The 26,999-nt window shown below is 43.5% G+C and overlaps 1 protein-coding gene across 1 annotated transcript in view; it reads right to left on the reverse strand.

Annotated features, from left to right (window-relative positions):
• The window catches only part of LOC126163128 (sialin-like), a 175,909-nt gene extending 149,188 nt beyond the window's left edge, over positions 1–26,721 (reverse strand). The window contains exon 1 of the mRNA XM_049920054.1: positions 26,697–26,721. Within this exon, the coding sequence (XP_049776011.1) occupies positions 26,697–26,718 (22 nt within the window). The 5' untranslated portion in view covers positions 26,719–26,721. The remainder of the gene's footprint in view (positions 1–26,696) is intronic.
• Between the last annotated feature and the right edge of the window lie 278 nt (positions 26,722–26,999).

A 26,999-nucleotide genomic window follows, 5' to 3' on the forward strand; every position in this document is an offset into this window, starting at 1 on the left:
ACCTAAATAATCTAAGGACGTCACACACATCCATGCCCGAGGCAGCATTCGAACCTGCGACCGTAGCAGCAGCGCAGTTCCGGACTGAAGCGCCTAGAAACGCTCGGCTAGGGCAGAGACAACTGTATATTATTCCTCAAGTATTGAGAGTGTATCGTGGATAGGAACGATGGAAGCACTTTAACACAGGGTGGGCATTAGAAAATCACTATCGCAATGGTTACCATTTTTCTTGAAGGGGCCGGCCGGTGTGGCCGTGCGGTTAAAGGCGCTTCAGTCTGGAACCGCGCGACCGCTACGGTCGCAGGTTCGAATCCTGCCTCGGGCATGGATGTGTGTGATGTCCTTAGGTTAGTTAGGTTTAATTAGTTCTAAGTTCTAGGCGACTGATGACCTCAGAAGTTAAGTCGCATAGTGCTCAGAGCCATTTGAACCATTTTTTTCTTGAAGGTTGGTTGCAGATCATGGGCACAAATCGGTGTGCTAGCTACGGTAGATGTGTACTCTAAAGCCGACTGCTGTAGGAATTACGAGTCTGTAATGCGTGAAGATGCCGTATGTACAAACATGACGCAGCGAATTCCAGATGTCTGCCTTGGTCTGTACACAATGGCTGCCGTTGCGTCTGGCTGCCATCTCCTTGTAACCAGGAGAGGCAGCTCTCGCCCTGTTCAAACTGCTTTGTATCCCCCCCACCAGTTAACACTCACGCCACTTCTCCCTGTCCTGTTAAGATTACTTACTATCCACACGCTACACGGATATAGTACGACAGCCGTTTCTCTGGTTTACTGAGCGCCTAACTTGAGACTGAAATGTTGACCCATTCACTTCCAAGCCGCTTAGCACAGCAATTAGCCATGTCAACAAGGCTGCACGGAGACCTTATCCTGTTATCTTTCCTTGCTCGCTACTTAGGACAAATCAGGAAATATCTGGTTCGCAACTGTTCTGCAAGGAGTAGTTCGTAACTGACAGCTGTTCACCAGGTGACTGTACCAGACTTCTCAAGTAATACCATCTGCTTAAGCTATCTACCTCAGGTGGCGATGTAGCAAACGCGCTCTTGTGTGGTAGCGCTGGTCTTAGAGGTTGAGGAATCCCAGCGGTGGAAGGTGTCTGGGAGGCGAGCTGGTGAGTACAGCTTTGCTGGTTACCCCATTACATGCACCGCAGTACCACAATATCATATCTGTGCTTTCTTCTATAAACTCTGATCACTGGGCGTCAGTCCTATGTCCAGAATTAAATCCCAAACGCAGGCCTGTGTGGCCAAGCGGTTCTAGGCGCTTCAGTTGGAACCGCGCGACTGCTACGGTCGCAGGTTCGAATCCTGCCTCGGGCATGGATGTGTGTGATGTCCTTAGGTTAGTTAGATTTAAGTAGTTCTAAATCTAGGGGACTGATGGCCTCAGATGTTAAGTTCCATAGTGCTCAGAGCCATTTTGAAGTTTATCTGTGCTGTAGGTCCACATTGTATGTACGAACATTCACGAAAAGTTGGCTCACCGATTTCCTTGATATTCTCTTCCATATGAGCTTGACGCTGGTGTGCTGCAGGCTCTTATGGTTCATAGCGCCTCTTCAATGTACAAATTTAGAAAATGCTAGTGTTGATCAAAGAAAATCTGTGCTTCAACGTAAATTCTTTCAACATTAACTGTAATTACGCTGTTTGGTTTGTTTGCATTCTGTAAAGCTAGTGGGAGTTATGGCCCATGGCGAAGTTTTTCTAGTGTTATAGATTTAACATGTTGTCGTTGTGGTCTTCATTCTGAAGACTGGTTTGATTGCACTCTCCGTGCTACTCGATCCTGTGCAAGAATCTTCATCTCCGAATAACTACTCTGAATCTGGTTACTGTATTCATACTTGGTCTCCCTCTACGATTTTTACCCCACACACTTCTCTCCAACACTAAACTGGTGAGTCCTTGATGTGTCTGAACGTGTCCTATCAACCGATCCATTCTTTTCTTCACGTTCTGCCACAAATTTCGTGAATCCCCAATTCTATTCAGTACCTCCTCATTAGATACTAATCTTCCTACCTAATCTTCAATAGTCTTCTGAAGCACCACTTTTTGAAACCTTCTATTCTCTTTTTGTCTAAGTTGTTTATCGTCCATGTTTCACTTCCATAGATGGCTGCACTCCAGACGAATACTTTCAGAAAAGACTTTCCAGCATTTAAATCTACATTCGATGTTAATAAAATTCTCTTCCTCAGAAATACGTTTCTTGCCACTGCCAGTCTGCATTTTTAATACTCTCTACTTCGGCAATCATCATTTACTTTGATGCCCAATTAGAAAAACCCATCTACTACTTAAGTGTCCTGTTTCCTAATCTAATTCCCTCAGCATCACCTCATTAAATTCGACTGCATTCCATTATTCTTGTTCTGCCTTTGTTGATGTTCGTCTTATATCCTCCTTTCAAGACAGTATCTGTTTCGTTCTCTGTTCTTCAAAGTGCTTCGCTGCCTGTGACAGAATTCCAGTATCATCGGGAAACCTCAAAGTTTTTATTTCTTTTGTCCAAACTTTAATTCCCACTCCAAATTTTCCTTTGGTTTTCTTTATTCCTTGTTCAATGAACAGACTGAATAGAATAATATCGGCGATAGGCTACGACCCTGTCTCACTCCCTTCTCAATCACTGCTTCCCTTTAATGCCCCTGGACTTTTGTAACTGCCGTCTGGTTTCCGTACAAGTTGTAAATAGCCTCTTGCTCCTTGTATTTTACCCTTTCTGCCTTCAGAATTGCAAAGAGAATCTTCGGATCAACATCATTAAAAGCTTCCTCTAAGCCTACAATGCTATAAATGTAGGTTTACCTTTCCTTAACCTGTCTTCTAAGGCAGGGGTTCCCAACAAAATTTTCTCGAGGACCCCCTCATCGAGCATGATTGGTACCTTGTCAAAAAAGCCAAATTAAGAGTCTTTTTATACGTTTTCTATTTTTGGTACTTAGAAAAAACATTGACATATTCATTATTGAAAAAATATTGAGCAGCCAAAACAAAAAATCTGTTACCATACGAAATATATTTAACATATGTTTTATTCTAATAGCATCTTGCGGACCCCTCTGGCATGGCTCGCGGACCCCGCGGACCACCTGTTGGGAACCACTGGTCTAAGGTAAGTCGTAGAGTCAGTATTCCTAAATTTCTCCGGAATCCAAAGTGGTCTTCCCCAAGATCGGCTCCTAACAGTTTTTCCATTCTTCTGCAAAGAATTCGTGTTAGTATTTTGCAACCATGACCTATTAAATTGATAGTTCGGTAATTTTCACAGCTGTCAGCAACTGATTTCTTTGGGACTGAAATCATTACATTCTTCTTGAAATCTGACGGTATTTCCCTTGTCTCGAACATCATGCACACCAGATGGAAGAGTTTTGTCGTGGCTGGCTATCCCAAGGCTATTTAGTAGTTCTGATGGAATATCATCTACTCCTGGTGCTTTATTTCGACTTAGGTCTTTCAGAGCTCTCTCAAATTCTTTTCGCAGTGTCATGTTTTCCATCTCATCTTCTTGTATGTTCACTTCTCTTTCTTGTAATATTGTCTTCAGATTCTGAGTTCTTGGTTTTCTTACAGCTGCTTCTCCTTTCCCCAAAGGCCTCTTTAATTTTCCGATATTTACGTATCCCCTATGAAATATGCTTCTAAATCCTTACAAATGTCCTCCAGCCATTCCTGCGTGGCCATTTTGCACTTCTGTGAGTCTTGTTTTTGAAATGCTGATATTCCCTTTCGCCTGCTCCATTTGCTGCATTTTTATATTTTCTCCTTTCATCAATTAAAGTCAATATTTCTTGTGTTTTCCAAGGATTTCTGCTAGGCCTTGCCTTTTTACTTATTTTATCCTCTGCTGCCTTCACTATTTCATCTCTTAAATGTATACATTCGTCTTCTGCTGTATTCTTTATCCCAGTTCTAGTCAACTGTTGTCTAATGCTCCCTCTAAAACTCTCAACAAGCTCTGATTCTTTCAACTTATCCAGGTCCCATCTCTTTAATTCCTACGTTTTTCCAGATCCTTCAGGTTTAATCTACAGTTCAGAACCAACAAATTGTGATCGGATTCCGTATCTGTCCCCGGAAATGTCTTTCAATTTAAAATCTGGTTCCGAAATCTCAGTCTGACCACTATATAATCAATTTGAAAGCTTCCGGTGTCTCCAGGCCTCTTCCACGTACTTCTTTTATGATTCTGAAACCAAGGGTCAGCGATGATTAAATTATGCTCTGTGCAAAACTCTACTTGGTGGTTTCCTGTTTCTTTCCCTTCTCTAAGTCCATTTTCACATACTCTTTTTTTCTTCTCTTCCTTTTCTTACTATCGAATCCCAGCCCCTCTTCACATTCAAATTTTCCATCTACTTAATCTACTATCTGAATAATTTCTTTTGTCTCATTATAATTTTCTTCAATTTCTTCATCATCTGTGGAGCTAGTTGGTATATAAACTTGTACTTCTGTGGTAGGCTACAATAATGCGATCACTACAATGTTAATAGTAACTTAACTGCATTCCTATTTTCTAATTTAACATAACTGGAAAAAAATGAATTGTGTTTTCCAGAGTAGTGTTTCTAAATCATTCTGTAGTGATGTAGTTTTATTTCAAAAATCATCCATAGTCGCAATCTCTGTACTGTTGTGCAAGGATTGTCGCGCTATAGTATGAAAATGGCTGACGCTGCTTCCTGCTCTGTAGTGAAACACCTTTAAAAACTGGCGAGAAACAGATTGTTCTCAAAGTTTCTGAAAAGTTAACGGAAAAAAATCGGCGCCGAAGTTTCCCGTGGACTTTATTTACGAAGTTTTTAGCGTTTTTCTGGATAGTCTGTAGTTCGCACGTTGAATTCTCGATTTGGATTTCTTATTCCTTTTTCGTTCAATTAGTAACACCCACATCTTTTAAATATAAAATTCATCAAATATGTGCTAATTAACACGTATCTAATCATCATTTTTTTTTACGAAAAAGCGCATATTCTTGTTTCCAATTACATATTGAACCAAAATTCCAATTGCAAAATTCCATTGCAAATAAAATTTTTTGGCTATCCAAGATTGTTTAAATTAAGAACATAACAAATTAAATTTTTAGTACAGAAATGAAAAATTAGATACACTTTATTTGGACTATATCCATTGGTTTATACCACAGACGTGGTCTCGCACAAGCCGGAATCATAAGCGTCGTAGAAACATGGAAAACAATAATTTTCGCAGCATCTAGCAAACCATACAAATGCTGCATTTTCGCAGTTGCCACCTTACTAGTGAAGTATGTACCCAATAGAACTGACCTGGCGCCAAGTTAAGGGATTTGTCGCAAGAAATAACAAGACATTTAAGCTGCCAGACGTACAGAAACTAACGCACGCACGAAGTTTTACCATACGTTACTGCCTAGCACTGGCGGGATGCAGAACTGCACGTCATAAAAGAAGAGGAGAAAATTAGGCGCATGGATAGATTCATGGATTCTGTTGTTGATCGAATCGTTATCAACGTGGCAGGTGGCAGTTCCATTACAGAAATGTTTTTCTCGGATTCGGATGTGGAAGGAGTTCAGAATTAACACAAGACTGACTATATGTAATACATTCAGTGGCTTCAATATTAATTTAACTATACGATGAAATCCCTGAAGTAGCTTTTGAGTCACGCATACCTCGCGCAAATAAATTAAACTGTATTGAAGTTAGGAATTTTCATTGCTATTGTTTTTAATTGCGATACTATTTTAGCTAAGAACGAAAACGTGTTCCGCTCTCCGTCTGGTTCCCTGAGAAGCGAGTGGTATTAGTGTAATTTTACTGAATATTGTTTCATGCTGTTTAAAAATTAAATGACATTCGAAGCTATATTGTTTCTCTGCTCGTCTTTTTTTTCACGTACTAACTGCAGCTGCTCACATCACTGCAGGTAAGTTGGACCTGCTGGCTGGCCAAAGCTGTCCAAGTTCAGTGCGCTGCTAGAGGTGCTGCCCTGGGTTAACGCTCAGCCGATGTGCGCGTAACGAACAGCATAAAACGTATCCATATCGTCGTGCTTCACTGTACTCGAAACAGCTTGGCGTCCACTCCACGTGAAACGAAATCGAATCAGATTCCAGCAAACACGGGAGAATACATAGCGAATGTTTGCATCAGGTTTATTCTACGACGAACACAGTACAGGTGGATGAACGCAGAGTTCTGGCTTTGCAAGCCAGCAATCGCGTCAGACTTTGCTTGTACAAGCTGTGTAAGCTAATTAAGTTCATCTGTAAGACAACTAAAGCCCGTGAAAGAAACGAAGGTTTAAGGATTGACTTATTTAATTACTATTATCGATTAGATATGATCATCTTGAGAGCAGGCTGTATTAATAACATGCTAGAAATGAAAAAAAAAGCTTAGGGAAGAATAATAGAGTCAGAGAACATAAAATCTAATGAAACTGAAAGGCAAACAACATGCTGGTACACTAACATTCTTGGCTAAACGTTTTGTGGTTTTCATACCATTTTATCGATATACATCGATCTGACGATAATCATAATTGGCCAGATTTAGAAATGAAATAAAATATTTAAAAATACTTGCGATCAAAGACTACTAAAACAGTCGGATGATCTAAAAACCAAATACTAAACAAATAGAGTTAAATTCAGCACGGCATATACTTGTACTTTGTACAAGATGGAACACTCAATCTCGAATTATTTGCTACTTTTTTTTTCCTAAGAGGAGACAAAAAGTAAGTTTGCATCTAAATGTCAATGGATTGAAAGGTGCTAAAAACAGTGAGATTGCCTCCAGCGTAGTATATTTCTTCAGAGAAGCAGCAAACCGACCTGCGTTAATTCCTTGTGTAATCTGGTGTCGCAATTGGGCTGACTGTTTGGTCGAAGATGTTAAGTCACTTGCTGAGTTCTCCGATTCTGTTAAATAACTTTGTGACCTAACAGAGCAGTAATTGTAGGAGAGAATGGTTGCTATTCTCAGCTATCACAGTCTGTCCATCCCCGTCCTCTTATCTAAAGCCTCTGAAGCAACGGGGTTTACTGGCTTAAACCGCTGCGATCTCTATGGTGATATAAAAGGAGCGAAGCTGTCTGTAGTGTAAAAAAGCTAAACAAACACAGTAAATGTCAGATTCCGGAGCCATTCCACGTGTGAGTGAAATATTGTACAGATCCTTCTGGTAGGACCTCTAACCAACGGAGTGGCAGGAATGTTGTCACTCAATGTGGAAGGCTACACCGGTCTGTTTCAGATATGACATGATCCACGAAGGGTGTTCCGCGTCTCTAATCGTAAATGCAGATTTCTTTTTCAAGACTAATCCACCTCACAACCAGGGCGTGTTTGCCACATCCGCCTGGGTCCAACCGATTCAGCTAATATTTGGCAGGTTCCTTGTGTATAACGTAAAATGAAAGAGTCTAATATATTTTGCCTCTACAACGCGCCGTTTTTGAAGGAAAAAAACATTACAGTTCTTGATGTGCTGTCCACTCAGAATTGATGGAATCGATATGTAATCGAAACCTGAGGATGTTTCATAAACATTTAAGTGAGGTCCGCCCGAATATTCGTCTTCGCTGTAATTTTATTCTGAACTGTTTTTAGGCAACGAGACTTAAAATTTTAATTCTTAACTAATCCATTAATTTACTTTTTACTCATTACTGATGTGCTTACCTTATTAACACTCCCATTCCTACCAGTTTCGATGCGGGGAAAAGTACAAATGAAAAGAAGAAAACCTACAGAATGCAACTGGGGATCGAACACAGGTTTTATGCTTGTGGGTCAGATGCCTTGGTCATTAAGCCACCTGCGCGTTTGTTTAACTGCGCATACTTGATGGGTACATAAGCGGAAGCCGAAAAGATTTCTTTCTTCAGTTTATAAGAAAATGTGCGTTTGCAGACCTCATGTAGACTGAAGAGCCAAAGAAACTGTCACACCTGCCTAATATCGTGTTGGGCCCACGCGAGCACGCAGAAGTGTCGCAACACGACGTGGCATGGACTCGACTAATGTCTGAACTACTGCTGGAGGGAACTGACTCCATGAGCCCTGCAGGGTTGTCCAGAAAACCGTAAGAGTACGAAGGAGTGGAGACCTCTGCTAAACAGTACGTTGCAAGGCGTCCCATACATGCTCAATAGTGTTCATGTCTGGGGAGTTTGATGGCCAGCGGAAGTGTTTAAACTCAGAAGAATGTTCCTGGAGTCACTCTCTAGCAATTCTGGACGTGTGGCTTGTCGTGTTGTTCTACTGGAATTGCGAAAGTCTGTCGGAATGCACAATGGGCATGAATCGATGCAGGTGATCAGACAGGATACGTATGTACATGTCACCTGTCAGAGTCGTATCTAGAGGTATCAACGGTCCCATATCACTCCAACTGCACACGCAACACACCATTACAGAGCCTCCACCAGCTTGAACAGTCCCCTGCTGACATTCAGGGTCCACGGATTCATGAGATTTTCTCCATACCCGTACACGTCCATCCGCTCGATACAATTTGATACGAGACTCGTCTGACCACGCAATGTGTTTCCAGTCATCAACAGTCCAATTTCGGTGTCGACGGACCCAGGCAAGGGGTAAAGCTTTGTGTTGTACAGTCTTCAAGGATACATGATGTTTCGTTGAATGGTTCGCACGCTGACACTTGTTGATAGCCCAGCATTGAAATCTGGAGCAGTTTGCTGAAGGATTGCCCTTCTGTCGCTTTGAACGATTCTCTCGTCCCGTCGTTGGTCCCGTTCTTGCAGGATCTTTTTCCGACCGCAGAAATGTCAGAGATTTGATGTTTTACCGGATTCCTGATATTCACGGCACAGTCGTGAAATGGTTGTACGGGAAAATGCTGACTTCATCGCTACCTCGGAGACGCTGTGTCCATCGCTCGTGCCCCAACTATAACACCACGTTCAAACTCTCTTAAACTTTGATAACCTGACACTGGAGCAGAGTAACCGACCTAATAGTTGCGCCAGACTCTTGTTGTCTTGTATAGGCGTTGCCCACCGCAGCGCCGTATTCTGCCAGTTTACATATCTTTGTATTTGAATACGCACGCCGATACTAGTTTCTTTGGCACTTCAGTGTATATCGATGAAAAATGTTCAGTTATCCATTATCTATCGATCCCGTCTATTCTGGGTGGACTGCGCCACATGAACTTTAGGAGTAGTTTTCTTAAAAATCTTAGAGTTTTTCATTTTGGATTGTACGCAGGTGATTTACCAATCATGAGCCGAATCGGTTGGCCGTATCTAAGACCATCCCCTGCAAGACTTTGCACCGACAAACAGGAAAGCAACATAGAAGACTGCACTGCACTGAAGTTTCAGCGAATGTTTGAGTAGGATTCTACGTTTTAAACGAAAATTGTTTAACTATGGACGTTGTACAGTACTGATTTATTTTGTTAACTGGTTTTCAGCTTACAAGGCCATCAACAGACTTTAACTGATGTACCGTTAGGCGACACATTCTTTATTACCAGCTGCGATTGAAAGAGACAACAGTTGTTATTTTGTTATTTAGGCCGCAACTGACGTAATTTGAGTGAGTTCCGGAAGGTCGATCCTTAGTTCTGAGCAGATTGTGCCCTCTGTGCCGCAGCCAAGGAGTTTGGCGGAGCACGTGGTCTGTGTTCACGTCCAAACGGGAACGTTCTCCTCACGGCATGTGAGACAAGTGACTCGAATGTGAAAGCGCCGGTAGTGCCACTGTACTGCAACGTAAAAGGGTCTACATATTCTGGTGTTACTGCTAATTTTAGTTACGTCGGTACGTTTATCACCATCTGTTCCGCAACTTATGTATAGCGTGGTGCCCTGTGGATTTGCTAAACCAAGTTGTTGTTAGCGAGACCTACGTCCTTCTATGCGATAATAAGTAAATTACCAGGAGGGAACAAGTACGCAATTCACTCACAGCTTAGTAATGGAAGTGGTATGTTTTATTCTGCTCATTACTTATGTGCTTGCTAGCTGCAAAATGTTCAAATGGCTCCAAGCACTATAGGACTTAACATCTGAGGTCATCAGTCCCCTATACGTACAACTAATGAAACCTAACTAACCTAAGGATATCACACCCGTCCTTGCCAGAGGCAGGATTCGAATGTGCGAGCGTAGCAGCGACGCGGTTCCGGACTGAAGCGCTTAGAACCGCCCGGTCACAGCGGGCTAGTTGCAAGACTGTGAGGAGTTTGTTCCCTTACAGAACTTGTGCCTGTGCCGACACTACCATGGAAGAAGGTTACAACACATTGGGAATGGACTCTAGTCAGTGATGTTTTGTGTCATATAATCTGCTTCGTATTCAGGTGACTCTGGCCACGCGTTTGGATATTACTATTTGTTTTGACTGTCAGGCTGGTCCGGGGTATGGTTCCCTGTTGATTGTATATCTTTGTGAAACTATTGGCTTAGAATGGAGCTTACAGATGGCGCCACACCACGTTAATTCTCCACGAATGATCACATTTTGGTTTAAAGTCACAATTTAGTATTTTGTCTATTTTATTGTCAGCGGAGTCATGTTGAACAAGAAGAAAAGTAATAAAAAATCAAGCTGTTGACTAGTGAAGCCTACATTACATTTTACTGCAGCTAGCATATGCATTGGGCGTCAGTTGTACGGTGCAATTTGTTGTTAGTGTAAGCTGTGTGTGAATTGTACATTGACTATTTGTAAGACATTATGCTTCTACTGCCTATAGGTTATGGCTGTTATTGTGTTAACCTTAGTTAAGGTCTTCAGTTATAGTCGTATGAAGTGAACGTTGATAGACCCCTTTGCAAGCTTGTATTTAAATTGCACTGAACACACTAAGATTTTTTAAGTTATCATTTTCAATTTATAGACTAGCATGTCTGTGTAAGTTCCTGCCCTCGAACGTGGAGTATAGTTTTTATTAAAAATGAATGAAATTTTAATTTTTGTCCTGCATCTTAAATGTGCCTGTAAAAAATTGATTTGCACATCCTTCAGAGCATGTTACGAATACATTTTGTAATTATTGCTATCTCAGCCGATGCTAATGTAGTCTGCATCTCAAATGAGTAAAATCATACATTTGTATATTGTATTTAAGTCGATGGTGCAGAAGCACTAATTGTAACTGATGGCCTGTAAGCAGCAGATATGTGTTTATAGAACTGTGCATTATAAGCAACGATATTACCAAGGGGCGAAAGGAGCTGCTAATTGCATAAGAAAAACCTGCTGAAACAGGCTGTGTTCGTTATACACGGATATATTTCTGCAGCATAAAACTGGCAGATACTGGCTTTTAGAATTGAAATATTACGATTATGAATGTTAACAGCTCATTCTACAAGTTAATCACTCAGTTTATCAGCTCTGAGTTCCTACCACAGTCAAACTCTCGTCATCAAAGAGGATACAATACAGGGTGTACATAAAGTCCGGCAACACTTTCAGTTACTTATTGCACAAGAACTAAACATTGTACAGATGTCATACATATTGCATTTTGAGGAGAAACTCTGAAAGTGTTTTTTTTTTTTTTTTTTTTACAAACAATTGATATGCGAACCATGAGTGACCCGGCAGACGTCAATACGGTAATCGAATGCTTGCCATACACGTCCCAGCATGGCATCGCCGACTCTGGAAGTCGCTTCCCGTATTCTCTCCCGGAGCTCTGCTACATCACGTGGTCGAGGCGGTACATACACCAGATCTTTAATGTGTCCCCACAAAAAAAAAAGTCACACGGAGTGAGATCTGCTGATCGGGGAGGCCATTTCATGAAACAGCTATCCCCTTCTGTAGCACGGCCGATCCATCGGTGCAGCAGTTCCGTGTTTCCGTACGCACGAACTTCACGATGAAAATGGAGTGGAGCCCCATCCTGCTGAAATACACTCCTGGAAATTGAAATAAGAACACCATGAATTCATTGTCCCAGGAAGGGGAAACTTTATTGACACATTCCTGGGGTCAGATACATCACATGATCACACTGACAGAACCACAGGCACATAGACACAGGCAACAGAGCATGCACAATGTCGGCACTAGTACAGTGTATATCCACCTTTGGCAGCAATGCAGGCTGCTATTCTCCCATGGAGACGATCGTAGAGATGCTGGATGTAGTCCTGTGGAACGGCTTGCCATGCCATTTCCACCTGGCGCCTCAGTTGGACCAGCGTTCGTGCTGGACGTGCAGACCGCGTGAGACGACGCTTCATCCAGTCCCAAACATGCTCAATGGGGGACAGATCCGGAGATCTTGCTGGCCAGGGTAGTTGACTTACACCTTCTAGAGCACGTTGGGTGGCACGGGATACATGCGGACGTGCATTGTCCTGTTGGAACAGCAAGTTCCCTTGCCGGTCTAGGAATGGTAGAACGATGGGTTCGATGACGGTTTGGATGTACCGTGCACTATTCAGTGTCCCCTCGACGATCACCAGTGGTGTACGGCCAGTGTAGGAGATCGCTCCCCACACCATGATGCCGGGTGTTGGCCCTGTGTGCCTCGGTCGTATGCAGGCCTGATTGTGGCGCTCACCTGCACGGCGCCAAACACGCATACGACCATCATTGGCACCAAGGCAGAAGCGACTCTCATCGCTGAAGACGACACGTCTCCATTCGTCCCTCCATTCACGCCTGTCGCGACACCACTGGAGGCGGGCTGCACGATGTTGGGGCGTGAGCGGAAGACGGCCTAACGGTGTGCGGGACCGTAGCCCAGCTTCATGGAGACGGTTGCGAATGGTCCTCGCCGATACCCCAGGAGCAACAGTGTCCCTAATTTGCTGGGAAGTGGCGGTGCGGTCCCCTACGGCACTGCGTAGGATCCTACAGTCTTGGCGTGCATCCGTGCGTCGCTGCGGTCCGGTCCCAGGTCGACGGGCACGTGCACCTTCCGCCGACCACTGGCGACAACATCGATGTACTGTGGAGACCTCACGCCCCACGTGTTGAGCAATTCGGCGGTACGTCCACCCGGCCTCCCACATGCCCACTATACGCGCTCGCTCAAAGTCCGTCAACTGCACATACGGTTCACGTCCACGCTGTCGCGGCATGCTACCAGTGTTAAAGACTGCGATGGAGCTCCGTATGCCACGGCAAACTGGCTGACACTGACGGCGGCGGTGCACAAATGCTGCGCAGCTAGCGCCATTCGACGGCCAACACCGCGGTTCCTGGTGTGTCCGCTGTGCCGTGCGTGTGATCATTGCTCGTACAGCCCTCTCGCAGTGTCCGGAGCAAGTATGGTGGGTCTGACACACCGGTGTCAATGTGTTCTTTTTTCCATTTCCAGGAGTGTATGAACGGAGAGTCCGATTGCATTTGAGGCATCAGCCATTGCTGCAACATGTCCAAGTAGGAATACCCAGTGACAGTGCTTTCGGCGAAGAAGAATGGCCAGTACAGTTTTCGACGAGACAAGGCATAAAAAACATTTACCTTTGGGGAATCACACTCTAATTCAATACATTCGTGTGGATGCTTTGTACCCTCGATTCGACAATTATGCCTGTTCACTTTCCCATTAGTGTGAAAAGTGGCTTCGTCGCTAAAAATTAAGCGCCCAACAATGACATCCCCATCCTCATTCAATCGTTACAATTGCGAACAAAACTCAAAACGCCTTACTTTGTCGTCGTCATTGAGCTTCTGCACTAGCTCCAATTTGAATTGGTTCATAGCTTCTGTCGCAGGACTTTCCACACTGTCACTAGAGCCATTTCGAGTTCACGGGATGCACGACGCACCGATTTCTTTGGACTCCTTGTGAATGTCTCTCGTACGCGCTCCACATTCTCTTCACTCACACTGGCATGTTCACTTCTCTTTGCCGGGCACAAGCAACCCGTCGTAACGAATTTGTTGTGCCAGTGGTAAATGGCCTTCCTTGTTCTTGGCTTCTTACCGTACTTGGTTCTAAACATCCGTTGAACAGCTGCAGCACACTTGTTTTTGTCGAACTCCAACACACAGAAAGCTCGCTCCGCACCTGAACTCGCCATGTTCGCGACTAGCGCTGACTATCGGCAAATTACCAAACTAAGCTGTGGCGGTATACATGAAAACAAATTTTCAGTTTCTCTTCAAAATGACATATGTATGATATCTGTACAGTGTTTGGTTCTTGTGCAATAAATAATTGAAAGTGTTCCCGGACTTTATGTACATCCTGTATTTGTGAACAAAATTGCGAACGCATGGGCAGACACAGAGTAAATGTCATCTTTGACATTGTAATGTTAGCACAATTAAAAATGTTGAACAATGAAGAAATGTAAAGGGAACAAAACGGAGAAACATTGAAAATAATAGTAATGTGTGTGTGTGTGTGTGTGTGTGTAAAATTGAGACCAGAGTATCGAAGAATGGCTGGGAGAGATAATACCCCTTCCAGCCTTTCTTCAATTCTATTGTCTTGCCTTTACAGTGTGTAAATAACCTGCAATGTGAACATTGTACAGTGAACGGCACATGCTACAATTTCCAGTACAGTAAGCAACATCTTTTCGACTCTATCCCCCTTCAAAAAAACGAAAAATAACCTGTTTTGCACTTGGTCTGCTGCTGCGAAAAGGCCTCCGTATTCTGCACTAACACAAGGAACGTAATTCCATAAGACTCCACCTGAAGGCGATGGTTTGAATCATCGAAATGCGTACCAAGGAAGTGAACAAATGGCACATATAGGAAGCTGTTTTATTTACAAATGTACATCTACTATCGGTTGAGTGTAATTCTTTGATAATATAAATACAGAAAACTGCAACCAGTCTTTTTTTTAAATAATTTTTTATTATTTTTTCGAACATTTTTCAGGCTCATCTTAAGATGGTGTACAGGAGGTTACATGGCTATTTCAAAGCTTAATGCTCCTCTTCATGTGTAATATTTTTCAAAATGGTGTTCACCAGTATTGTTGTGTTCTTTGACGGCAACATTCATTTAAAATTTGGCGATATCACTGTATACTGAAAACCGAATAAAGAAATAAATTAATGTTGTACAATATCCGCCATTTTTTACATTTCATTTATAATTATGAAATTGTTCGACCAGGGAGCGACGGAAAAACCAGTTAACGGGATTCTACATAGTACTCTAGCGTGTTTGTGATCTGTTTATGAGTGCTCTGCGCCTGTAAGTTTTTCTCTTTCCACCCACCAACCCCCTGCCTCTCTCACTTTGTGTGTGTGTTTGTGTGTGCCTGCATCCATTTGAATCTGATTGTAGTTTCAAGTCTTGGCATCTCTCTCTGTCTGTCTGTCTGTCTCTCTCCCTCTACCTCTCTTTCTCTCTCTATGTCCCTTCGATTTCTACGTCCTGCACCACTTTCATCGTTTACCGAATTATCTATTGCTTGAAGTCCCAGGACGTATCCTATCGATTAATCCTTCCTTACACAAATTGTGTCATAAATTTCTTTTTTTCCGATTCGATTATAACCTATTCATTAGTTATACGAATAATTAGTCGTTACATTTTTCTGTTTATCGGATACGTTTCTCTTCCTAAAACGCTACACTCCAAATACATGCTTTGGGGAAAAGGGTTCAAAGCACTTAAATTTTAGTGGATCCATCTTATTCTCATAAAGTTTTTTTTTTTTTGCCATTGCCGTTCAGTACCATATACCCTCTTTGTTTCCCCCGTTGTCAGCTATTTTGCTGCACAAATAGTAAAAATCATCCACTACATTCACCGTCTCACTTTCTAATCTAATTCCCTCACTGTTATCTGACTTAGGTCGACTGTTCTCCATTATCCTTGCTTCAGCTTTACTGATTTCATCATAAACTTTTTTTTTCAAAGCGCTGTCCATTCGATTCAACTGAATTTCTAAGTCTTTCGTATCCCTGAAAAAATTGCTGTGTAGCGGTAAACAGCTTTTTAATTCCAGAATGAGATTTTCACTCTGCAGCGGAGTGTGCGCTGATATGAAACTTCCTGGCAGATTAAAACTGTGTGCCGGACCGAGACTCGAACTCGGGCAAGTGTTCTAGAGCACTTGCCCGCGAAAGGCAAAGGTCCCGAGTTCGAGTCTCGGTCCGGCACACAGTTTTAATCTGCCAGGAAGTTTCAGCTTTTTAATTTCATCTTCCTGAACATCAACTCATTTTCCAAATTTCTTCTTAGCTTGCTTTAGAGATTGTATTTGAAGTGACTTCTCCTTCTTAATGCTAACATAAGGAAGAGAAAGTAATGGTTGAGCCCAAACAAAACAGCAGCTCCCTGTACAAAAGACCTGCGTGCACCCACAAAATTGGGATGCATCTGGTGGAACAGCGGAGGTGTGGTGCGCTACAAATTGCATCCCCTAGGTATGACCATCACTGCTGGCATTTATTGTGAATAACTGAGACGATTTGCAGCGGCAGTTCAGGAACAACGACCAGGAACACTACGTGAGGTGATGCTTCTCCATGATAACGACCGCCTGCATTTTGCTAGACCGAGAAAAGCACTTCACAGGTTTTTCTGTTGGGAAGTCATTCTGCATCACATAATTCATCTGATCTTGCGCCCTCAGATTTTCACCTTTTCCGCTCTTTGTCGGACTGTGGTGTCACCGCCAGACACCACACTTGCTAGGTGGTAGCCTTTTAAATCGGCCGCGGTCCGCTAGTATACGACGCACCCGCGTGTCGCCACTGTCTGTGATGGCAGACCGAGCGCCGCCACACGGCAGGTCTAGAGAGACGTACTAGCACTCGCCCCAGTTGTACAGCCGACGTTGCTAGCCATGGTTCACTGAGAATTACGCTCTCATTTGCCGAGACGATAGTTAGCATAGCCTTCAGCTACATTTGCTACGACCTAGCAAGGCGCCATTACCAGTATAGATATTGAGATTCTATTAATGTATCATCAAGAGCGATGTTCTACAAATGTGGATTAAAGTTAAGTATTCCAGAAGCTACGTACTTTTCTTTATAGCATTCATTACGTATCCTGTTTCAGACCTCACGCCAGCCTGCATGAGATTAAGCCCGTGCCTTTCGGCTTCCTCTCATTGTGTCTAGGCTGTCTTGTCTAGACACAACACGGACAACCTTCAAGGTACTTCTTTTCCGGATGAAAATACGCTCCGAACATGGCTCGACGAAGTCTTCGCCTCAAAACTTTGTGATTTCTGCAGTCACGAAATCTAAAAGTTACCGCAGCGTTGGCAGACTGTTCTAAATAGTGGCCGGTCGGAGTGGCCGAGCGGTTAAAGGCGCTACAGTCTGGAACCGCACGACCTCTACGGTCGCAGGTTCGAAACCTGCCTCGGGCATGGATGTGTGTGATGTCCTTAGGTTAGTTAGGTTTAAGTAGTTCTAAGTTCTAGGGGACTTATGACCACAGCAGTTGAGTCCCATAGTGCTCAGAGCCGTTTGAACCATTTTTGTTGTTGTAAATAGTGAATGACAATATATCACTGATTCGAGCGCAACTAAGGCTTACCGGCAATGGTTCTTTCCGTGAACTATTCGTGACAGGAACAGGAAAAGTGGAAAGTGATACTGGTGCACGAAGCTCAAAAAATGGCTCTGAGCACTATGGGACTTAACTGCTGTGGTCATCAGTCCCCTAGAACTTAGAACTACTTAAACCTAACTAACCTAAGGACGTCACACACATCCATGCCCGAGGCAGGATTCGAACCCGCGACCGTAGCGGTCACGCAGTTCCAGACTGAAGCGTCTAGAATCGCACGGCCACACCGGCCGGCGCACGAAGTTCCCTCCGCCATGCATCATAAGGTGGCTCGCGCAATATACAGGGTTATTACAAATGATTGAAGCGATTTCACAGCTCTACAATAACTTTATTATTTGAGATATTTTCACAATGCTTTGCACACACATACAAAAACTCAAAAAGTTTTTTTAGGCATTCACAAATGTTCGATATGTGCCCCTTTAGTGATTCGGCAGACATCAAGCCCACAATCAAGTTCCTCCCACACTCAGTGCAGCATGTCCCCATCAATGAGTTCGAAAGCATCGTTGATGCGAGCTCAGTTCTGGCACGTTTCTTGGTAGAGGAGGTTTAAACACTTCGCCATTAGGAAAAAATGTTGCTTCATCACTGAAAACAAGTTTCACACTGAAAGCATCCTCTGCCATGAGCTGTTGCAACCGCGCCGAAAATTCAAAGCGTTTGACTTTGTCATCGGGTGTCAGGGCTTGTAGCAATTGTAAACGGTAAGGCTTCTGCTTTAGCCTTTTCTGTAAGATTTTCCAAACCGTTGGCTGTGGTACGTTTAGCTCCCTGCTTGCTTTTTAGTCGACTTCCGCGGGCTACACGTGAAACTTGCCCGCACGCGTTCAACCGTTTCTTCGCTCACTGCAGGCCGACCCATTGATTTCCCCTTACAGAGGCATCCAGAAGCTTTAAACTGCGCATACCATCGCCGAATGAAGTTAGCAGTTGGTGGATCTTGTTGAACTTCGTCCTGAAGTGTCGTTGCACTGTTATGACTGACTGATGTGAGTGCATTTCAAGCACGACATATGCTTTCTCGGCTCCTGTCGCCATTTTGTCTCACTGCGCTCTCGAGCGCTCTGGCGGCAGAAACCTGAAGTGCGGCTTCAGACGAACAAAACTTTATGAGTTTTTCTACGTATCTGTAGTGTGTCATGACCATATGTCAATGAATGGAGCTACTGTGAATTTATGAAATCGCTTCAATCATTTGTCATAGCCCTGTAGGTGTACGCGGAGATTAAACGTGAACCGTGGCGGACTGGCGCCAGCACCGGGTACGCTCGTTATATCGTTGCGATCGATTGTGGAGGGTATATGAGATCTTTGCATATCGTGTGGCTTTCTTCCGGGTTGGCAGGCTTCAAGAGTCGGCCGTTAGCTTTCAAAAGGAAAACATAGGGAGACGTGGGACGTCTCCGGAGAAAGGAGTGTCGACAGCGATCGGGTGGTGCCCTATCAGCGTGATATACTGCGCAATTGTGTTGGTCGGCAAGTCTTTGTTTTGGGGCAGCTCGGAGATCCAAGATTCGTGATTTCTATCAAGGGAAAGGTCCCTGACGGACTGTGGTTAAGCTGTTTGAGCCGCTTAGTTGTGCTGTGTGCAAACGTCAAGTAAGTTGGCCCTTAGTGTTTGTGGCTGAGCGACGCGTTGAGAGGCATTTCACTCGCTAGATGATTGTGGATCTTACACAGCCGTTAATCGAAAAGTACAGGACTTTTACAAATGATTGAAGCGATTTCATAAATTCACTGTAGCTCCATTCATTGACATATGGTCACGACACACTACAGGTACGTAGAAAAACTCATAAAGTTTTGTACGGCTGAAGCCGCGCTTCAGGTTTCTGCCGCCAGAGCGCTCGAGAGCGCAGTTAGAATGGCGACAGGAGCCCAGAAAGCGTATGTCGTGCTTGAAATGCGCTCACAACAGTCAGTCATAACAGTGCAACGACACTTCAGGACGAAGATCCACCAACTACTAACTCCATTCGGCGATGGTATGCGCAGTTTAAAGCTTCTGGATACCTCTGTAAGGGGAAATCAACGGGTCGGCCTGCAGTGAGCGAAGAAACGGTTGAACGCGTGCGGGCAAGTTTCACGCGTAGCCCGCGGAAGTCGACGAATAAAGCAAGCAGGGAGCTAAACGTACCACAGCCAACGGTTTGGAAAATCTTACAGAAAAGGCTAAAGCAGAACCCTTACCGTTTACAATTGCTACAAGCCCTGACACCCGATGACAAAGTCAAACGGTTGCAACAGCTCATGGCAGAGGATGCTTTCAGTGCGAAACTTGTTTTCAGTGATGAAGCAACATTTTTTCTTAATGGTGAAGTGAACAGACACAATGTGCGAATCTGGGCGGTAGAGAATCCTCACGCATTCGTGCAGCAAATTCGCAATTCACCAAAAGTTAACGTGTTTTGTGCAATCTCACGGTTTAAAGTTTACGGCCCCTTTTTCTTCTGCGAAAAAAACGTTACAGGACACGTGTATCTGGACATGCTGGAAAATTGGCTCATGCCACAATTGGAGACCGACAGCGCCGACTTCATCTTTCAACAGGATGGTGCTCCACTGCACTTCCATCATGATGTTCGGCATTTCTTAAACAGGAGATTGGAAAACCGATGGATCGGTCGTGGTGGAGATCATGATCAGCAATTCATGTCATGGCCTCCACGCTCTCCCGACTTAACCCCATGCGATTTCTTTCTGTGGGGTTATGTGAAAGATTCAGTGTTTAAACCTCCTCTACCAAGAAACGTGCCAGAACTGCGAGCTCGCATCAACGATGCTTTCGAAGTCATTGATGGGGACATGCTGCGCCGAGTGTGGGAGGAACTTGATTATCGGTTTGATGTCTGCCGAATCACTAGAGGGGCACATATCGAACATTTGTGAATGCCTAAAAAAACTTTTTGAGTTTTTGTATGTGTGTGCAAAGCATTGTGAAAATATCTCATATAATAAAGTTATTGTAGAGCTGTGAAATCGCTTCAATCATTTGTAATAACCCTGTATGTGGATGAGCTCCGTGTGAGCTGGTTTAATGTTGGCTTCGCCGTGAAGTCTTAGTTATAACTGTATTAAGTGATTGAAAACTGCACCTAACAAGGGAACCTCCTCATCGCACTCCCCTCAGATTAAGTTATAAGTTGGCTCAGTGGATAGGCCTTGAAAAACTGAACACAGATTAATCGAGAAAACAGGAAGAAGTTGTGTGGAACTATGAAAAAAATAAGCAATTTGCAAGTCCATGCGCAAGATAGGCAATATCAAGGAGAGTGCGAGCTCACGAGCTCTGTGGTCCCGTGGTTAGCGTGAGCAGTTGCGGATTGAGAGGTCCATGGTTCAAGTATTCCCTCGAGTGAAAAGTTTAATTTTTTATGTTTTCATCACTTTTTTGGGGGTGATTATCACATCCACAAGAAAACCTAAATCGGGCAAGGCAGAAGAATCTCTTTACCAATTCGCCAAGTGCACAAGTTAGGTGGGTCGACAACATACTCCTGTCATGTGACGCACATGCCGTCACCAGTGTTGTATAGAATATATCAGACGTGTTTTCCTGTGGAGGAATCGGTTGACCTATGACCCTGCGATCAAATGTTTTCGGTTCCTATGGGAGAGGCACGTCCTTTCGTCTACTAATCGCACGGTTTTGCGGTGCGGTCGCAAGACACGGACAGTAAACTTATTAGAGTGAACAGAGACGTCAATGAACGAACGGGCAGATCATAACTTTGCGAAAATGAGGAATGTAAACTTTTCACTCGAGGGAAGACTTGAACCAAGGACCTCTAGTTCCGCAGCTGCTCACGCTAACCACGACACCACGGCGCCCCTGAGCTCACACTGTCCTTGATGTGGCCTATCCTGCGCATGGACTACTCAGTTTGTATATTTTCTTTTTTTTTTCATAGTTCCACACAACTTCTTCCTGTTTTCTCGATTAATCTGTGTTCAGTTTTTCAAGGCCTATCCACTGAGCCAACTTATAACTAAATCTGAGGGGAGTGCGATGAGGAGGTTCCCTTGTAAGTGATATTATTAATATTGGTGAACCGTCCTTAAATGGTTTCAATTTAAAGGGCAGTGATTGCTATGGACGGAGCATATTGTAGACTGATGCAAGTATGTCTGTTGCAAGGATCCTGCCCTGTATTTTGGGGGGGTTTCAGAGAGTTGCAATTGTCCTGTGTTTGTCAAAAGCTGCTGTAAGCGCCAACGCCTTGGCGGGGAGTGAGGTGTAACCCGCCGCCTAGGTCCTGCTGTGTTTACGTAACCCTGCCACGGCTGGATTGCTTTGGGCGAAGACCCCATACAAAAAGATTAGTATATCATTTCCTTCCGCCAAGGCGGGTAAAACGCGTTTTGTAATTTGTGATTATCTAATGTTTAAACAAATGTTTTTTGGGTTACATAAAGATAGACCTGCAACTAAGTGTAAATCTGGGTTTGTTTCATGGCAATCTTTCTTGCTTCTGTTACATATCTATGTTCTAGTGAATTGTGGTTAACCACGTGAGATTCAAGTGTTGTTTGGCCCGTGTAGTATTTAAATGCACTTAAGTTGCTGGCCCAGTCTGATAGGAACTGTACTGTTAGATGTAAGCGTTTGTTAAGTATGTCGAAGCCACAGCAATACTGGATTTGCTGGTTGTTTCTGAACTGTTTTTACATGCATTTTATGGTTATACGTGTTTTGTTTTAATAAGAATTTACACTAAGTAACTGCTGATTTTAGTGAAGATTGAGGGGAAGTTATTTGGACCGTGTTGGGCCGTGTAGTATTCAAATGCAATTATGTGGCTGGTCCACTCTGATAGGAACTGTACTGTTAGTTGTGAGCTTTTGTTAAGTGTGGCAAGGCCACAGCAATACTGTGTTTGCTGGTTGTTTCTGAACTGTTTTACATGAATTTTATGGTTATGCTTGTTTTGTTTCAATAAGAACTTTTACTAAGTAACTGCTGCTTGTAGTGAAGATTGTGGGGAATGATCTGCAGGAAACTTATGTTAATAAATTAAGTATGCTTAAGTCAAAGTACGCCTACCAACCATGATTCACCATCCCGTTTTCCGTCCTGATAATGGTTGTGGTATGGATTGTGCAAGGTCGTATTAAATGGGCAACGTACCAAAACGATTAGCGAAGTGTTGGCAGAAGAGCCAACACTGTGTTGCTAGAGGAGGCCGAAATGCACGCGTTTAATTACACGCTGACTGGCGTGAGGTCTGGAACAGTTAAGGGAATTAATAGTAGCAAATCAAGTACGTAGTTGATATAATACTTAACTTTAATCCATAATTGGTGTACATCAATCTTGACGGTACATGTTATAATCTCAATATCAAATGCTATGGCGCCTTGCTAGGTCGTAGCAAATGACGTAGCTGAAGGCTATGCTAACTATCGTCTCGGCAAATGAGAGCGTATTTTGTCAGTGATCAATCTCTGGCTAAGTCGGCTGTACAACTGGGGCGAGTGCTAGTACGTCTCTCTAGACCTGCCGTGTGGCGGCGCTCGGTCTGCCATCACTGACAGTGGCGACACGCGGGTCCGTCGTATACTAATGGACCGCGGCCGATTTAAAGGCTACCACCTAGCAAGTGTGGTGTCTGGCGGTGAGACCACAATTAGTACAAGGTAGGAAAAGGTGGTGAAAGCCACCAAACCGTTAATATCCGAATGTCACTCAGATTCCCCGCACAGCCCGTGTACTGATGTGCAGGATAGGTGGCGGGGGTCGTGTGTGGAAGCGCTTGCCGCCACCGCTTAATGCTAACATTGCCAAACTCAAAACAACATGCTGATACTATGAAGACACGGGATAAGGCGAGGAAGGAGATGAAGAACATTTTCCTGATGAAGATTGGCCACAATTTAAATTCTGATGCAGTTGTGAGAGACGGGACTAATTTTCCTTGAGAGTGATGTGGTACTTTCTTATTAATGGATAGCGGCAGGTTTTGTGAAGGGATCGTTTATTGGACGCGAGAGCGTTGCAGGTTTGTTCGACAATCTCTCGTTGCGGACGGTAGAAGAGACATTGTAAGTAGGCTGTATATGTTTTCTTATTGGCAACGTTACGTAGCGCTCTGTACGAAAATCACTGGCTGTGCTGTGTGCAGTCTGTGGCTAGTTTGCATTGTTGTCTGCCATTGTAGTGTTTGGCAGCGGCAGCTGGATGTGAACAGCGCGTAGCGTTGCGCAGTTAGAGGTGAGCCGCCAGCAGTGGTGGATGTGAGGAGAGAGATGGCGGAGTTTTGAAATTACATATATTATGACTTGTTATGATATTAAGGTAAATACATTGTCTGTTCTCTATTAAAATCTTTCATTTGCTAACTATCCCTATCAGTAGTTAGTGCCTTCCGTAGTTTGAATCTTTTATTTAGCTGGCAGTAGTGGCGCTCGCTGTATTGCAGTAGTTCGAGTAAGGAAGATTTTTGGTGAGGTAAGTGATTTGTGAAACGTATAGGTTAATGTTAGTCAGGGCCATTCTTTTGTAGGGATTTTTGAAAGTCAGATTGCGTTGCGCTAAAAATATTGTGTCAGTTTAAGCACAGTCACGTATACAATTCTTCTAAGGGGACGTTACAACATGCTGCGCATCACGCAGAAGTTTTCTGTTGTAATGCAGAGAGCGTACACTCGTAGAAGACTCGGACCACGTATTACATCTTCCCACATTTGCTTCGCGAAATGACGACGACAAGAATGTCAGAAAAATTGGAGCTCATACGGAGTTTTAAGGAGAGTTGTTCTTCGCACGGAGCATTCACGATGTAACAGGTAAGGTAATAAGCAACTGATATACGAGAAATATCCTCCACTACATACCGTAGTGTGGTTTACAGACAGGTTGACAGATTTTGGGAATAAAATCTTCTCGGTTTTCAAGGCTCGTCAATGCCAATAAAATTCGGGAGCTTTCGATGGCTATCTCCGGAGAACCGAGAATTTATTCGGACGTGCCGCGGCGAAAAACTCCGAGGAGACAGATTTTAGTCTCTGTTCGTAATATAGCTAATTTTTGGAGTCTTGCTAGTTTTGCTTTTATTTTGAAATTTCTCGGGTTTTGCGCGGAGTGGCGTCGTCCAGAATTGTACTATATTTCGTTAAGAAGGTTTTTTTGCCATCTTTAGGCAGCCCTGGTGGCTGATTTGTCTTCTACTGGCTCAAGATGAGTCGACCGTATGCACCTTGGCCGCACATATTATGACTGTCGATGGGAGGTGAGAGGTGAGGGTAAGGCAGCGGAGACTCCTTCCCGCAGTGGTTGTACCACTGACCGTGTTTTGTGGTTACTCGAAAGCTAAGATTAGACAGCCAGGTGACATTGGCAGACCGACTAGCATCGATCCTTTTCCGCTACTGGCAGCGCCAGTAGAAAAGGTCAGTTTGTCGTGGGCATGCCGTATATACACTCTCCCAACGCATGTGTTTGCCTGTTTGGTGTCGCTATACTCGATGCCGTGTCCGTCGGAGAGGCAGTGCTCTGCGGTAGCTGAGTTGGTTGCTTGTTGCTAATCTGTGTGGCGTTTGCGCCCCGCGCATCTTTCCTGTATCGTCCACATGGTCTGACCCACGTACATTTTCCCGCACTGGTAAGGAATACGATAAACTCCTGGTTTTCGGAGTCATAAATTGTCCTTCACAGACCCTAACAAGGCGTTCATCTTGGGCGGCGGACGAAATTCACAGTTAACTAAATTTTCAGTCATGCAGACAGAACATGGAATTAATATTTAAAAGGAAAACTCTTCCTAATGTTATGCCGAATTGTATTTATTTCGTCATGAATCAACTTTCGGATTCTCATGCCATCGTCGCAAACACAGATAAACACGATATGCTACTCACACAGATATTATTTGTATAGAAAATACAAAAATAACAAATAGGAAAATATAACATTGATTACATTAACTAAAAAGGAGGGACAAACAATGTTTTTATGTGAAGATATATATAACAAATGAAGAGAAATAAAATTAATTTAAAGTTTGAATCTAGTATTTGTAACGACTTTGTAGATGATGGAAGTTTGAACTTCCAAGGAAGTGGTTCACTTTTGTAACGTCATCACTTTTGTTCAAAAGAACTAAACTAGCTTTTCAGCTTTGGTAGCGATGACCTTGTTGGAGATTATTTTCTTCTTAAACTTCCAAATACTAGACTCAAACCGTAAATTCATTTTACTCATCATTTGTTATATGTATCTCCACATAAAAACTTTGTTTACACCCCCGTTTTTTAGTTAATGTAATTATTTTAATGTTTTCCTACGTGAACATTTTGTCATTTTTGTACCTTCTGTACAAATAATATCTGAGTAAGTCGTACATTATGTTTATCTGTGTTTGCGACATTCATTTGTCACCTGAAGATGGCCTGAGGAAGCGAAAGCCGTTCATGACCAAATAAACATAGTTCTGCACAACATTAGGAAGTGTTTTCCTTTGTAATATTAAAATACACAGTTATGTTTCCGGTGTTTTCCTGCCGATTTTTGCGGATGGGTTACGGTCGTAAGGGATTCATGCCGTCGCAACGGGTTTCACTTCTTTCTCTGCCAACTATGGCGTAGGTTTTTATTTTAATTGATTGCCGGAGATCTATTTATCCCAAAGCTGATACCGACCTATCAAATTAATCATCTCTTTAAACATGTATCTGACCCTGCAATTACGTTTTAGTTAGAGCTGAAAATACGAAAATTGTAAAGTTCCACTGACTCGGTTCAGGGGAGCTTTTACTAGCATGTGGATGACTTCATTACCTCTTCTAGCCCACAAAATCAACGTACAACAGGAACAAATAGAACATTTTAAAACTGACAATTGCTCCACCGTTACTGCTGACGAAAATAAATGATGTACTGTATACAGTTAGTACCAATAAAAGTAATAAATCGTTTGCTTAAGGTCAAACCTGAATCGCTGGTGTATGGCGGCGTATTAATTATATTCTTTAAAGTGGTTCCAGTTGTTCTGATACGCCTCGGCAGCTCACAGGGTGAAATGTCAGTCTTGGAGGTGCAGTTAGTGGGTCATCGAGTACCATGTACGAACAAAATTTTACTTCACAAAAATTACGCATGTAATGTACCAGTTTCCTGCGCGTTTCATGAGTTTGCCACGCCGGAGCTGCTGCAGCCTTACCTCTGCCCCTTGTCAGCGCCATGCTGGCCGGCTATGGAGTGAGCAACGGGCGCATTGCGACTGCTTTAAGAGGCAGAGGGCACAGTAAATCATTTCTTGTTTGCTAGCGTTTCTTATCGAACATCCTCCATTGTGTGAGGGTGCTCTGCGAGGTGACAGGGAGACAAAATCCTGCCGTCTGCTCGCCACTCTTTTTCCGGCGTCGTACGGATTTCAAGAGCGGCAAAGCCGTCTTTTGTTGCGTAGGTGCTTCGCAAATCCTCGTCTCGTGACGTAGCTCACGGACCAGATGTGATGATATGG

This window comes from Schistocerca cancellata, chromosome 2, assembly GCF_023864275.1.
Source record: "Schistocerca cancellata isolate TAMUIC-IGC-003103 chromosome 2, iqSchCanc2.1, whole genome shotgun sequence".
Taxonomy (NCBI): Eukaryota; Metazoa; Arthropoda; class Insecta; order Orthoptera; family Acrididae; genus Schistocerca; species Schistocerca cancellata.